Below are 12,189 nucleotides of genomic sequence, written 5' to 3' on the forward strand. Positions count from 1 at the left end.
TGAAAGGAAAATATGCCCCCGTTATTCTGAGTTAGGGTTAGGTAGGTTAGGTTTGGTTAGGTTAGATTAGTAATATTTTATAAATCATTTAACTATGTTACGCCTTTTCCAAAATATTGATGTTTAGCTTCAGTGACTTCTCAAATAATATGCCTTTTCAAAACATTACTGTTATGTTATGTTAGGCTAGGCTAGGTTTGGTTTGGTTAAGTTAGGTTAATAATATTTTATAAAACATTCAACTATGGTTCTCCTTTTCCAAAATATTGATGTTTAGCTTCATTGACTTCTCAAATAATATGCCTTTTCCAAAACATTACTGCTATGTTAGGTTAGGTTTGGGTTGGTTAAGTTAAGTTAGTAATATTTTGTAAATCATTTAACTATGGTACGCCTTTTCCAAAATATTGATGTTTAGCTTCAATGACTTCTCAAATAATATGCCTTTTCAAAAAATTACTGTTATGTTATGTTAGGCTAGGTTTGGTTTGGTTTGGTTAAGTTAGGTTAGTAATATTTTATAAATCATTTAACTATGGTACGCCTTTTCCAAAATATTGATGTTTAGCTTCAATGACTTCTCGAATAATATGCCTTTTCAAAAAATTACTGTTATGTACGTTATGTTAGGCTAGGTTTGGTTTGGTTAAGTTAGGTTAACAATATTTTATAAAACATTTAACTATGGTACGCCTTTTCCAAAATATTGATGTTTAGCTTCATTGACTTCTCAAATAATATGCCTTTTCAAAAAATTACTGTTATGTTATGTTAGACAAGGTTTGGTTTGCTTTCGCGGACGTATCTTCCTCTTTGGAGCGGTTATACACTTACTTGAAGTGTATCCCTTATGTCATGAAAAAATAAATAAATAAAACCATCAAATTCTACTATATTTGAGTCTTTTTGGGTATGCAATATTGGGTTAATTGGGATAGGTGAACTGGGAATTGGGTTAAATGAGGTTTGGGTAAATGGGAATTGGGTGTTTTAAATTGGGTGAAATGGGGGATAACCCCTACACCACGACGGTAGGCACATCGAACATTTACGCTGATGAGTTTACCAAACAGCCCTTTAATTTGTAGTGTGATGCCTTAGTTCCTAAGCTTAATCGTAGGTCTTTAACGTTTCAAAGTGCGTATCATTAAACGATATTCACTATGATACTTGTTGCACGTTCTCATTTGCATACAATTACACATGTCACACCCTGTATACGAGCTCGAAAATGTACTGCAGTGAAGTAGTCCGTCAGGGGTTTTGGGGGTTTTCCACAAAGGTAAGTGTTACTCTGATCTCTTCCACATTGTATTTTCCTCTATACTTTACCTGATGTAATAATACGGGGGCTCAATTTTCGGCCATATCTCCAAAAGACATTCGACCTGACATCTTGGCATTACGATGTGTTGCATTTAGTAAGTATATAGTAAAGCTAAATTGATAAACAATGTATACCTCTACTGGGTATTTTTTGCACCCGCGCTTACGGAAATCGCTATTTAGAAAACTGTCGTAACATGTAAACTGCGTTTTCGGGAACCGTGCCAGTTCTAAAACAGTGATCCCTATTTTTAAAACGGCAGTTTTTTACTTTGCTTTGGTTTTTTGGAACCGCCGTTGCTCTTACATGGTACATCCACCATTATGAAAACCTAACCATAACTACCAAGAACGCAAGAATTAAGTCGTCTCCTGAAGCAAGCTTCGATCCCATTAAGACATGTATATTGAAGCCACCAACGCTTGTCTTTCAAATTAGTCTTTGCCCTTTGTTTTACGAACCGACACTAGCTTGACCGGTCATGAGTGTGTCTTATATCAGTTGACCCTGAATAAACAGAACCAAGAGATTTATTTGGAAACGTGATATCACGCTACAGACTGTGAACTCCTCTCTGTTGTTTATGTTTGTAACAAATATAGACATTATATAGATTGCGTAAACTTCAATCTAGTTACGGATAACAGCGCTCTGCAATGGTTAGCTAAGGTGCGAAATTTAACGTCAAAAGCTAACACGTTGGGCAGTAGAACTTCAACAGTTCAATTTTACTATTTTCCCTTGAAAGGGTAGCGAAAACATGTTCACAGACCCTGTATTACACATCTCAATCCAAACGAATGACTACCATCTCACAAATTCGGAGAGATTAGACTATATTTTTTATGTTTTGGCCCTTCTCATCTAGTCCAGCTGTCGTTAGCGCAGTTTACCTTATCTACTTCTCAGGTTGAGTTACTAAGGGATCCTTTGGCCAATGCGCAGTAGTAAGACTCTATACTAAAGGCTAGAAAAAATTTCTAACCAACGGAGTTATGCGTGCAAGTTGTTATGCGTGCAAGTTGAAATTGCACGCATAATTAAAGCTAAATCCAATCGCTACAGCAACAGGCGTACGTTAAGGGTCATCGCCATGTGACTTATGGCATAGGCTCACAGGTATACCACATAACCAATAAACGCGAGCGCCACCATAGTGTCCACCAAGTAAGAGGCAGCTGATGCAATGACTCACAACGGGAGTGGTTTTGTGCACATTTTGTACTCTGACAACAAAAAAAGAATTTGAAGGTATCATCGCTATCACAGGGTCAGCATCAAGGATGGATTAGCTCCCAGTTTCTGCCTATTCTTGAAAGCGGATCCAATTTCCGTTAATGTATGTTTCGAGTAGTATCAACGTTTCCTTTAAAATCGGACACTAGTTTTAGGCCTAAAACTTTGACTTGAAAAAAGTCTTTATTATAAGGATTTATATTGGGTTTACTTCATCACTAACCCGAATTCGCACAGAAATTAAACAAAAGGTTAAATCGAATTTGATAAGATCTTGAGTTCAGATATTTATCTCCGGTTCAGTATAATAAATGCACTAAACATTCAACTTATTCTCCGTTGAGTTTGCTCGGTGTAATTTTTCATTGAATTTTCTAAGAACGAAAAGTATGCAGCCTTTCAAGATGATTGGAATCAAATCAAAAAGGAACGAATAAAAGTGATCGAAGAAATGGATGAACTGATCAATGTATTTAAGGGAATATCTTCTGGCGTTATATTTGATGGAGAAGATTTTATTGCCTTATTAACAAGAATAGTTAGAAAAAGTATCCCCAAAGGCGCTCAGCTATACCTTCCTACTTCTCATATATCCGAGGAGTTGTACGCATTCGGATTCAGAAGGAATCTAAAGCATAGTAAATTACAACTTTTCAAAGACATGTAAGAAATAACAAATATTTCATATGGTAGATTCAAATTCATAATCTAAGCCGGCTACAATTCACTTATTTATATAAAACTGAGGCACTGCACTACTTGATACAAAAAAAAAGCAATGTTGCAAATGAGCGACACACAAACTCATACCTGTTCACCATCGCTTGGGCTCAGCTAAGCTCACGTTACTTTATGGAAATTCACAACGAGCTCACCTCGGGCTCAAAATTGAAACAATGTTTCCTTAGAGCTCAATGTGAGCTCAAGCTCAGTTAGTTCTTATAAATGAGCTCAACTCAGGCTCGGGTTCTTTCACATAGTTCTGATGGGCTCAGTTCGAGCTCGGGCTAAGTCAAATTAGTAAGCTTAAGATTGGGCTTGGTCTCACATTCCCGGAGAGTAGATATTGAAATAAATATAATTTTATAGTTATTTTTAAGTGATAAAAGCAAAACGGATATTTTTTACTATCCAAATGACTGGCAATTCTTTTGGATAAAAAAACTTCAAAATTTAGTCCAATGAGTTACACTAGTTTCCGTTTGCACTAAAGTGGGTGCTGAGCGCAGACTCAAAATAGAGAACGCGCTTTCAAAATGAGCGGGCTCATAGTTTTGAATTCACCTCCCTCGAGCTAAAGAAAGCCATAAAATTTGCGATAGGGCTCAGCGCAAGTACTCGTTAATTTTATCATTAAATCTGGGCTAAGCTCCAGGGTCACTTTGTTTGTGAAGCCCGGGCTCAACCTCAGAAAGAATTTTCATAAACGTTCAGGCTCGGCTCGGGCTCGTGAGCTTATTCATTATTTTGAAGAGCCTCGCTCAATTCGCGCTCAGGCTCATTGAAATGAGGTGAGCCCGGACTGCTCTGCACAAAATATAGAAAATCCAAAAAATATTTAAAGCAGGGAGACTAGGTAGAGACATAATAACGAATTAACTAAATTTATAACATGAAATCCATAGCAACTCTCCTTACGCGTATCTTTAACGACGCATTCAGTTAGCAGAGAGAACGTGTCTGGTGATCGTTTTAGGAATTTATAGGAAAAAATTTATAAACAAGTCTGATGGGCTCTTTCAGTAAAGGCATTAGAGCATCGTTTTTTAGAAAAAGTGTATATTATAACAGCGAAGAAAAATACAAACGCCTGTAAAAACGATTTTTAAATAAATGTAGACTTTCCACAATTCATATTTAACCCAGCCCTCCTTGGACATTTTGTGTAGTATCATAAGAAAATAAAACAGCGCTCCCTATTATTATATACATAGCTGTATACTATTTTCTTATGTTAGTTATAAAATTTATTAAACTATGGGCCTAATAGTAATTATTATATAACGCCAACCTTGTATTCGTTTTTGTGTTGTACAAATATAGGGCAATCAGATACTACGAGAGTGGCCTATTTTCAATGGAAAACGAACAAACAATTTATTTGGCTAGAAGATATTTGACCAGCAAAACTGAGAAAAAAGAAAACGAACACTATATGCAACTAGATATGGGTAACGTCGCCGAGGCTTTCATCGTTCTGGCTTATGGATTCTCACTTACTTTTTTAACGATGATTATAGAAAGAGTAAGGTTTTGCTTACAGTGAATTTGTGAAGTTTATCGCCTTTTTCTTTCCCCAGATATATGGTAGAAAGACGGTTAAGGTCCCCACATGTAAACCTGTAACTAGCGTATAATCTTAATGTTAAACTAGCAATAGGTCAGATTACGAAAATTCCATTATAATTATCACTATTTTAATAGTTAAAACACGACATACATGAAATTGGAAAATATATGTTTAAACGACCCCAATTGTCTATTCAAATGACAACGAGGGGTCCCCACTTGTAAATTTTTTGAGTGTTAACAAATATCATGAAATACTTGATGTAACCGTAAAGGTTTTGATACTAATTCAAAACCGAAGTGTTTATACTCAAATGTCCCCAGATATATGGTAGAAAGACGGTTGAGGTCCCCTCATGTTAACGTCCAGCTAGCGTATAATCTTGATGTTAAACTAGCAATAGATCAGATTACTTAAGTTTAATTATAATTATAACTATCACTATCACTATTTTATTAATTAAAACAAAACATACATGAAAGATGTCTGGACAGAATCCTGATGCTATGAATCTCAACAGCAGAGACCCCGACACCGAAAACAGTTTTTCTTTTTATTAATATAAATTGAAAGAGGTTAAATCTGAAGGTCAAAGTTGTGCAGGGCCTCATAAAAATTCGTCAAAAAATCCAACAACTTATAAATTCCTTGAAAAAAAACAATAAAAAGGCTTTAAATCTGGAGCAGACCTCTTTTTCCATGCAAACCCAATCATGTCTCTCAAGCTAGTCAGTGGGCCAAAAGGTGGTGACTTCCTTATGGATCAGGGTTGCGACTATTGAATTGACAGGAAAAGAGATAAATCAATCTACTGGTGGTGTGTTGAACGTAGAAGTCCCTCTTGCACTGAGCGTGCTGTCAGCAAATTTGGGGTAGTAAACTCACCAAAACCCATAATCCTGTTTCGAAATCTATGAAAAAGAGTAATAGGGAGGTCAAATCAAAGAAGCAGCATCAAATCCAGACAATGCACAAACCACTGCCAACTCTAATACTAGGCCTTGAAATGTACGACAGAAGCATTTTTTATGTGACATTTTGAATTTGCGCTTAGTAACCGTTAGATGGCTCTTTTCTGAGGCGAATTTTCGCGATGACGAAAGTAAAATCGTACTGCGCAGTCTCGCATGACGTCACGTCTTTCGCTTATGGCGGACCAGGGTGGGAAATAAGGATTTTTTAAAGGTTGAAATTTGCATGCAGACGCCATTGACACGTGCCAAAACGTACACCAAATTTAAACTAGTATTTTTCGAACTCGGAAACCGTTCAGCATCATGAACCGGTTTATTGTCCGGTTGTATGCTTTCTTTTTCGAGCCGAACTTAGCAGATTACACTTCGTCGTTGCTAACAATTTCCCATAGTTTTGAATTTGCGGCCAGTTTAAAACCTCAGAAAAGCGACATCTAGCGCCATTTGTGAAATCCTAGCTGCCACCCCCTTTTATTTCTATCGCAAGGCCTAGTATTAGAGAAGGCAGTGCACAAACACCTCATCAAGTGGCCGAAAGACCAACGCAAAAAATACCTGCATCCTTTAGTATGACCATACCTGCAATAAGTGGCATGAAGAAAGTCGCACAACGTCCTAGGCATGTAGTGGACGCTCCGCCACCTCCGCCGTCATGTGTGGAAGATTTTGACATCACTTGTGTTTACTTGAAGTCGCTGGGTGACCAGATGTTTCTCCAGTACGACAGTGGAAGACGACCGAATAGCGTAGTGATTTTTGCGACCGATCACATTCTTGAGTTGCTGTCTGGAACTCAACATTGGTTCGTCGACGGTATCTTCAAATTTTTCCCCCCTTATTTTCTCAAATTTTTCCCATTCTTGCTCGTCAGCAACGATCGTGCCGTTGGTTTACTTCCTGATGCCCAAAAGAGACAGACCCACCTACATAGAAGCCCTTCGACAGCTGAATATTCTCTATTCCAGTCTATCACCTCAAATTGTAATGAGTGACTTCGAGACCCCCATGCACAAGGCGTTTGAAGAAACTTATCCACATGTCGTGACCCGTGGTTGCTTTTTTCATTTCACGCAATGCCTCTGGAGAAGAATTCAAAAGACTTCCAAGCTGAAGGCAGCGTATCTTGATGAAGACAACCCAGATTTTGCTCTTCATAGTCGCAAATTGGGCGGAACAGCAAAAATGTTCTCGCTGATTTGGTCGCGGGACTAATTGGTCTCACCGATTTGGTCTTGGGACCATTCGGTCTCGTGATTTTTTGGTCCCGTGATTTGTTGGACTCGGGACTTTTTGGTCTCGGTACTATTTGGTCTCGTGATTTTTTGGTCTCGTGATTTTTTGGCCTCGTGATTTTACAGTCTCGGTACAATTTTGTCTCGTGAATTTTTGGTCTCGGGACCATTTGGTATCGTGATTATTTGGTCTCGTGACGGTTTGGTCTCGTGATTATTTGTTTACCTAATTAGTTGTCACCTTTTCCAAAACAATGGTCCCAATAATTCGTTGCCACCTTTTCCAAAACCATGGTTCCAATAATTCGTTGCCACCTTTTCCAAAATATTCTCATATTAATTAGCTGCCACCTTTTCCTAAATATTCTCCTATTAATTAGCTGCCACCTTTTCCAAAATATTCTCCTATTAATTAGCTGCCACCTTTTCCAAAATATTCTCCTATTAATTAGCTACCACATTTTCCAAAATATTTCTATTTTCGGTAATAAATAGATCGTGCTATAGGCGGGCTTTTAAAAAGGTTAGGTTAGGTTAGGTAAGGTTTGGTTTGGTTCGGTTTAATTTGGCTGGTTTAAAAAATGCTGAAGGGGTGATATTTTTTTTAAAACGACACTTTCGTGTCCAGAGACCAATTTCCCCGAGACCCAATTGTTCCGGGACCAATTTGTCCCGAGACCCAATTGTTCCGGGACCAATTTGTCCCGAGACCCAATTGTTCCGGGACCAATTTATCTCGAGACCAAATTGTACCGGGACCAATTTGTCTCGAGACCAAAGCGTCCCGAGACCCATTTGCCCCAAGACCCTATTGTCTCGAGACCCAGTTGTCCTGAAACCAATTGGTCCCTAGACCAATTTGTGCCTAGACCAATTTGTCCCTAGACCAATTTGTTCCAAGACCAAATCGGCGAGACCAAATTGTCGCGTACCGCAAATTGGGTGCTCTTGCGTTTGTTCTACTTGAGGACGTGAAAGATGCATTCAGTGTATAGATGCAAACGGATTTTCATCAAGCAAATGCTGAACTTACAGTGGACTTGACAGAATATTTCGAGAGCAACGTGGATTGGACGTCCTGATTCTCGCACATATGGTGGGTGGAAGGCACCAAAAGCCAGACTGTCGTGGTCGTGGAATCAGTACGATGCTCTGAATGACGGTCTACCAATGATGCAGCTTCTCTATTTGGAATCGATCAAGTCACCCAACAAACTGTCGCTTTATCGATGCACTGGGGAAGGGGCAGAGCGTGAATGAAGTAAGATGTGGAGCAGATCATGGCGGGGAACGCACAGCCTCAAGGACGTAACGTTTACCGGAAAAAACGAACGAATCAAAACCGTTGACAATTCATACGGCAGCATTTCAATTGATGATTATTTACGCAGCATTGCACATAACATTGACCTTAAAATTGAACTTATTTTAATGTATTCTTAACCACTGCCAACTCTAATACTTCTTAACAAAGTCTTTTTGGTGTCGGGATTTTTTTCCGTCGAGATTTATAACCTGTCGGGATCTTTTTCGTCATAATTTTGGTGACGCGATCTTCTCTGTCGAGGTTTTTAGTGTCGGGATTATGTTCATGAATCCTTCATGCCACCTTTTGTAGGCGATCACTACTCAAGCTATGATTTCCAGCTGTTAGGAGCCGGCATAAAGATGATTTCCTACAACAAGTTTCTTCCCTGTTATGTTGTTAAAGCAACAAATTTGCTACTTTTCAGAGGGTCTCTTTCCTTATAGTCATTACAATAATCTTTTAAATTTGAACCTCCCGTAGAATACAACAATGTAAGGTTTTCTTCAATATCTTCTTTACAATCGTCATTCAAGGCTAGGGAAAATATAGGGGGAAACGTGCTAAAATGTGGGATAAATAGGTGTAAAAGAGGGGTAGTAAATGTTTCGTATAAATGCGCAACTTTTTCATCCATCAATAGATGGCGTGAAAAAGTAAAAATGTGTTGATGTCTGTGCGTTTGAACAAAACTTGACATTTCTTATTGGAAAAATAAATGTACACGCGTAAATTCAACGACGCGTATCATTACCTAATTTCAGGAAATTGCATTTTCGGTTCAAATAGCAAGCTCGCTTCTCCGTGAATTTTAGTGCATTTATCGACGGGAATTACTTAACTTGTTAGGCCTACCATGTCGCTCTCAGAATAAAATATATTTAGTTGGATGAAAAGGGAAACATTCGGTATAGTATATCAGTAATAACGATTCAAATTCGACGAAGGCCCGATTAAACTGTCTCGTAGGTTATCTTGAATTTTCGTGCAAATTCCTTCATTGTAAGTTCAAAAGTATTAATTATATTTTTATGTATGTTTAATATTATGTTGTGTTATTACCTGTGATTAATAATAATAGTTTTAAACATTAATTTGTTTATTCGCGATAAATTAGACTGTTCATTGGGGTTTCACATTGGAAACACCATGATCATTCAAGATTTAATTATTTTTTCATTTTTAGGATTGTTTTATGCGAAATTAACGTAAAAACATATTGTTTCAAAGTTTAGTTTAGTAATTTTGTATGCTAATAGATAAACGATAATTTGTTTTTAGTTTGGGTCAACAGGAAAAGGAAGTCATCGACTGGAAATTAGTAAAACCAAAAATATGTGTTAATGACGAAGAATATACACAATCCAGTGAGTACTAAATCACTTTCAGTTAATTAGGAAATCTTCAATTATATTAATTTTATTATACTTTTAATTTAGCATCGCCGATTAATGTAACAGTAATATTATACATCACGTCAGTCTACGAGATATCCGAAGAAAATATGGTAAGATTCTGGCTACATCACGGGGGTAGTAGAGAAACGAGAGTAAAAGAGGGAAGGTAACTTGAACGGCACCGTCGATTCTGTATCTCACGCGCACCCACCTCCAGTACCTCGGCGCACATCGGAGGAGTCAGACGTCAAGTGATCCGTTAAGAAGGAAATTTGAAAGGGTAAATAAGAAATGGCTGTTGGAACAGTGAAAACTTCCTCCGTGGTTGTGCTGATTGCACTGGCTGCATCTTTGCTGATATGGGTAAACCTTAGATTAATGATAAAAGAAAGACGCCAGTTCAGTCCACGTAGAAGAAATCCACGTAATCCTGGTTACAACGAGATGTTCCCGGCTTTTCTTACTACTCAAATAACACATATTTTCAGTCTATAGTTTAAATGTAGGCCTAGATAAACATTTGTTTCTGAGGTTTAGAATTGTTCTTTTTCTAGAGATGGGCCGATACCAGTTTAAACCGATACCGATATGATCCGATACTTGGGAAACCGATACGTACCGATACCGATATTTTACCCGATCCTTCGATTAAACCGATATCAAACCGATACCGATATGGTATCGGTATCGGCCCATCTCTATTGATGATTCTCGATCCAATTTCGGTACTTGAAACTATAAAACTGGCTTATCATACGAAAACCCCATTTTAGACACTAGTTACGTTATCCAAAAATAGATGAAAAACTGTGCTGTCTCAGAGTTTAGGTCTTATGGCGTCATCTACTCTCAACATAAGTATTTATTTTCTTCAAAAAATATCGGGTAGAAATATCGGTTCATTTTTAACCGATACCGATATATCGGTTAAGGCCGAATATCGGTACCGATACCGATATGGGATCGGTATCGGCCCATCTCTATCTTTTTCACATCGAACAGGAATTCGGACTGCAAGTATTACTCAATGAGATATGGACAGACGATTCTATTAACATTACCAAGGCTCAAGTAGGATGGCACAAGATACTCCCTTTATTCGTAGACAAGTGCATTTGGAAGCCAGATACAATTTTTCATAATGCAAAGAAATCAAGGTTGTACGAGGACACTTTAAAAAATACCTACACAGGACTTACTAATTTAACAACAACCCTTCAAGCTTTTCGAACAGGGCGGTAAGAACTTGTTGGTCCTTTCTTTCACTTCCCCTTTCCTCGATTATTGTGCCTGTTAAGCTCAGTCTTTCGCGCCCCTATATCTCTCGGATTTCGCTTCCTCCCCCCATCATCCACCGCCCACCATATTTCTGAGTATTCCTCCCTCATTTTCTGGCGTCCCACCGGACCTTAGCTGTTCCGCAGTTAGCGCGCCTATTTCTCTCAGATTTTGCACTCTCCCTAATTGGATGTCCACCCCCGCCATTTTTCCGAGTATTCCTCTCTAATTTTTTGGCTTCCCACCGGACCATAGCTGTTCCACAGCGCGCCTGTTTCTCTCAGATTTCGCATTTTTCCCCAATCATCCTCGCCCTTTCTAAATGAAAAATAATTATTTAAATTTGAAAATCAGGTACATGCTGACGGTTAGCTGTAGTATGAAATTTCATCTATATCCAATGGATAAACAGTTCTGCTCACTGGAAATCGGACTTCGTAAGTGCTTCGCGGTTTTCCTACCTAGTACGCCGAATCCTGTTTCTTCAGCCGTTGTGCCTACATTTATTGTTTTTTCAAATGTATAGTTGCCTCAACCAAGTCAGAAATTCGCCTTCGGTGGTGGAGTCACGCGACGGTACTCAAATCTTTCAACGGAGTGCATTACGAAAACAAAATTAAGCCACTTAACTTTGACATAATCTTTCTCAATACCAACATTTCATCGTATCGTAAGTAAGATCGTTCAAGTTATTCAGCAGAAAAATCACGGAAATTAAAGGAAATTTAACTGTTATGAGATTTGCGTTTATTTTTTCAGAATTCGGCACCAAGGAGCTGCTAGTTGCAAACGTGCTCTTTGTCAGATCGTTAATGGCCAGTATTGTAAACACTTACGTTCCAAGGTTCGATATTTCCAATTAATGATATAATAAGTTCATATGATATGTTCCATAAGTTTGTCACTGGTGACCGAGAGCTTGTCATAAAGTGAATTTCTACATATCCATGATGCAATTTCAACACTCCAATCATATTAATATTTAAATACTCTGAATTCAAACAGAAATCCAATATTAGAAGAAATAACAACAGATCCTTGTCGAAGAAAGGTCAGCTGGTTAATGCTTGGTCTGACAATTGTGTCAAAATAAATTACATTAACAACGACATTGTTAATCGACGAATGAAGACCAAAACCTCAATGATT

The 12,189-nt window shown here is 38.1% G+C and overlaps 1 protein-coding gene across 2 annotated transcripts; it reads left to right on the top strand.

Moving 5' to 3' along the window:
- Window positions 1–9,408: 9,408 nt before the first annotated feature.
- On the top strand, window positions 9,409–11,912 carry LOC149602745 (glutamate-gated chloride channel-like). Of its 2 annotated transcripts, XM_089860349.1 has the most exons (7): window positions 9,409–9,732; window positions 9,805–9,872; window positions 9,980–10,042; window positions 10,765–11,000; window positions 11,395–11,477; window positions 11,567–11,710; window positions 11,800–11,912. In XM_089860349.1, exons 2-7 carry the CDS (start codon window positions 9,870–9,872, stop codon window positions 11,901–11,903), a joined length of 633 nt encoding a protein of 210 aa, XP_089716475.1. In that variant the 5' UTR covers window positions 9,409–9,732; window positions 9,805–9,869; the 3' UTR covers window positions 11,904–11,912. The 2 variants fall into 2 exon arrangements, with proteins under 2 accessions (XP_089716475.1, XP_089716476.1); XM_089860350.1 differs by lacking the exon at window positions 9,980–10,042.
- Window positions 11,913–12,189: the final 277 nt, after the last annotated feature.

This window comes from Phalangium opilio, unplaced genomic scaffold (assembly GCF_054372755.1).
Source record: "Phalangium opilio isolate 3A_F unplaced genomic scaffold, DU_Popi_V2 ptg000352l_1, whole genome shotgun sequence".
NCBI classification, from domain to species: domain Eukaryota; kingdom Metazoa; phylum Arthropoda; class Arachnida; order Opiliones; family Phalangiidae; genus Phalangium; species Phalangium opilio.

Excerpts from the sequence above, each read along its gene's own strand:
- LOC149602745 (XM_089860349.1), top strand. Across the intron at positions 10,043-10,764 it reads TAAGAAGGAAATTTGAAAGG|GAATTCGGACTGCAAGTATT; the intron begins GTAAATAAGAAA and ends CACATCGAACAG. Across the intron at positions 11,001-11,394 it reads CAAGCTTTTCGAACAGGGCG|GTACATGCTGACGGTTAGCT; the intron begins GTAAGAACTTGT and ends TTTGAAAATCAG.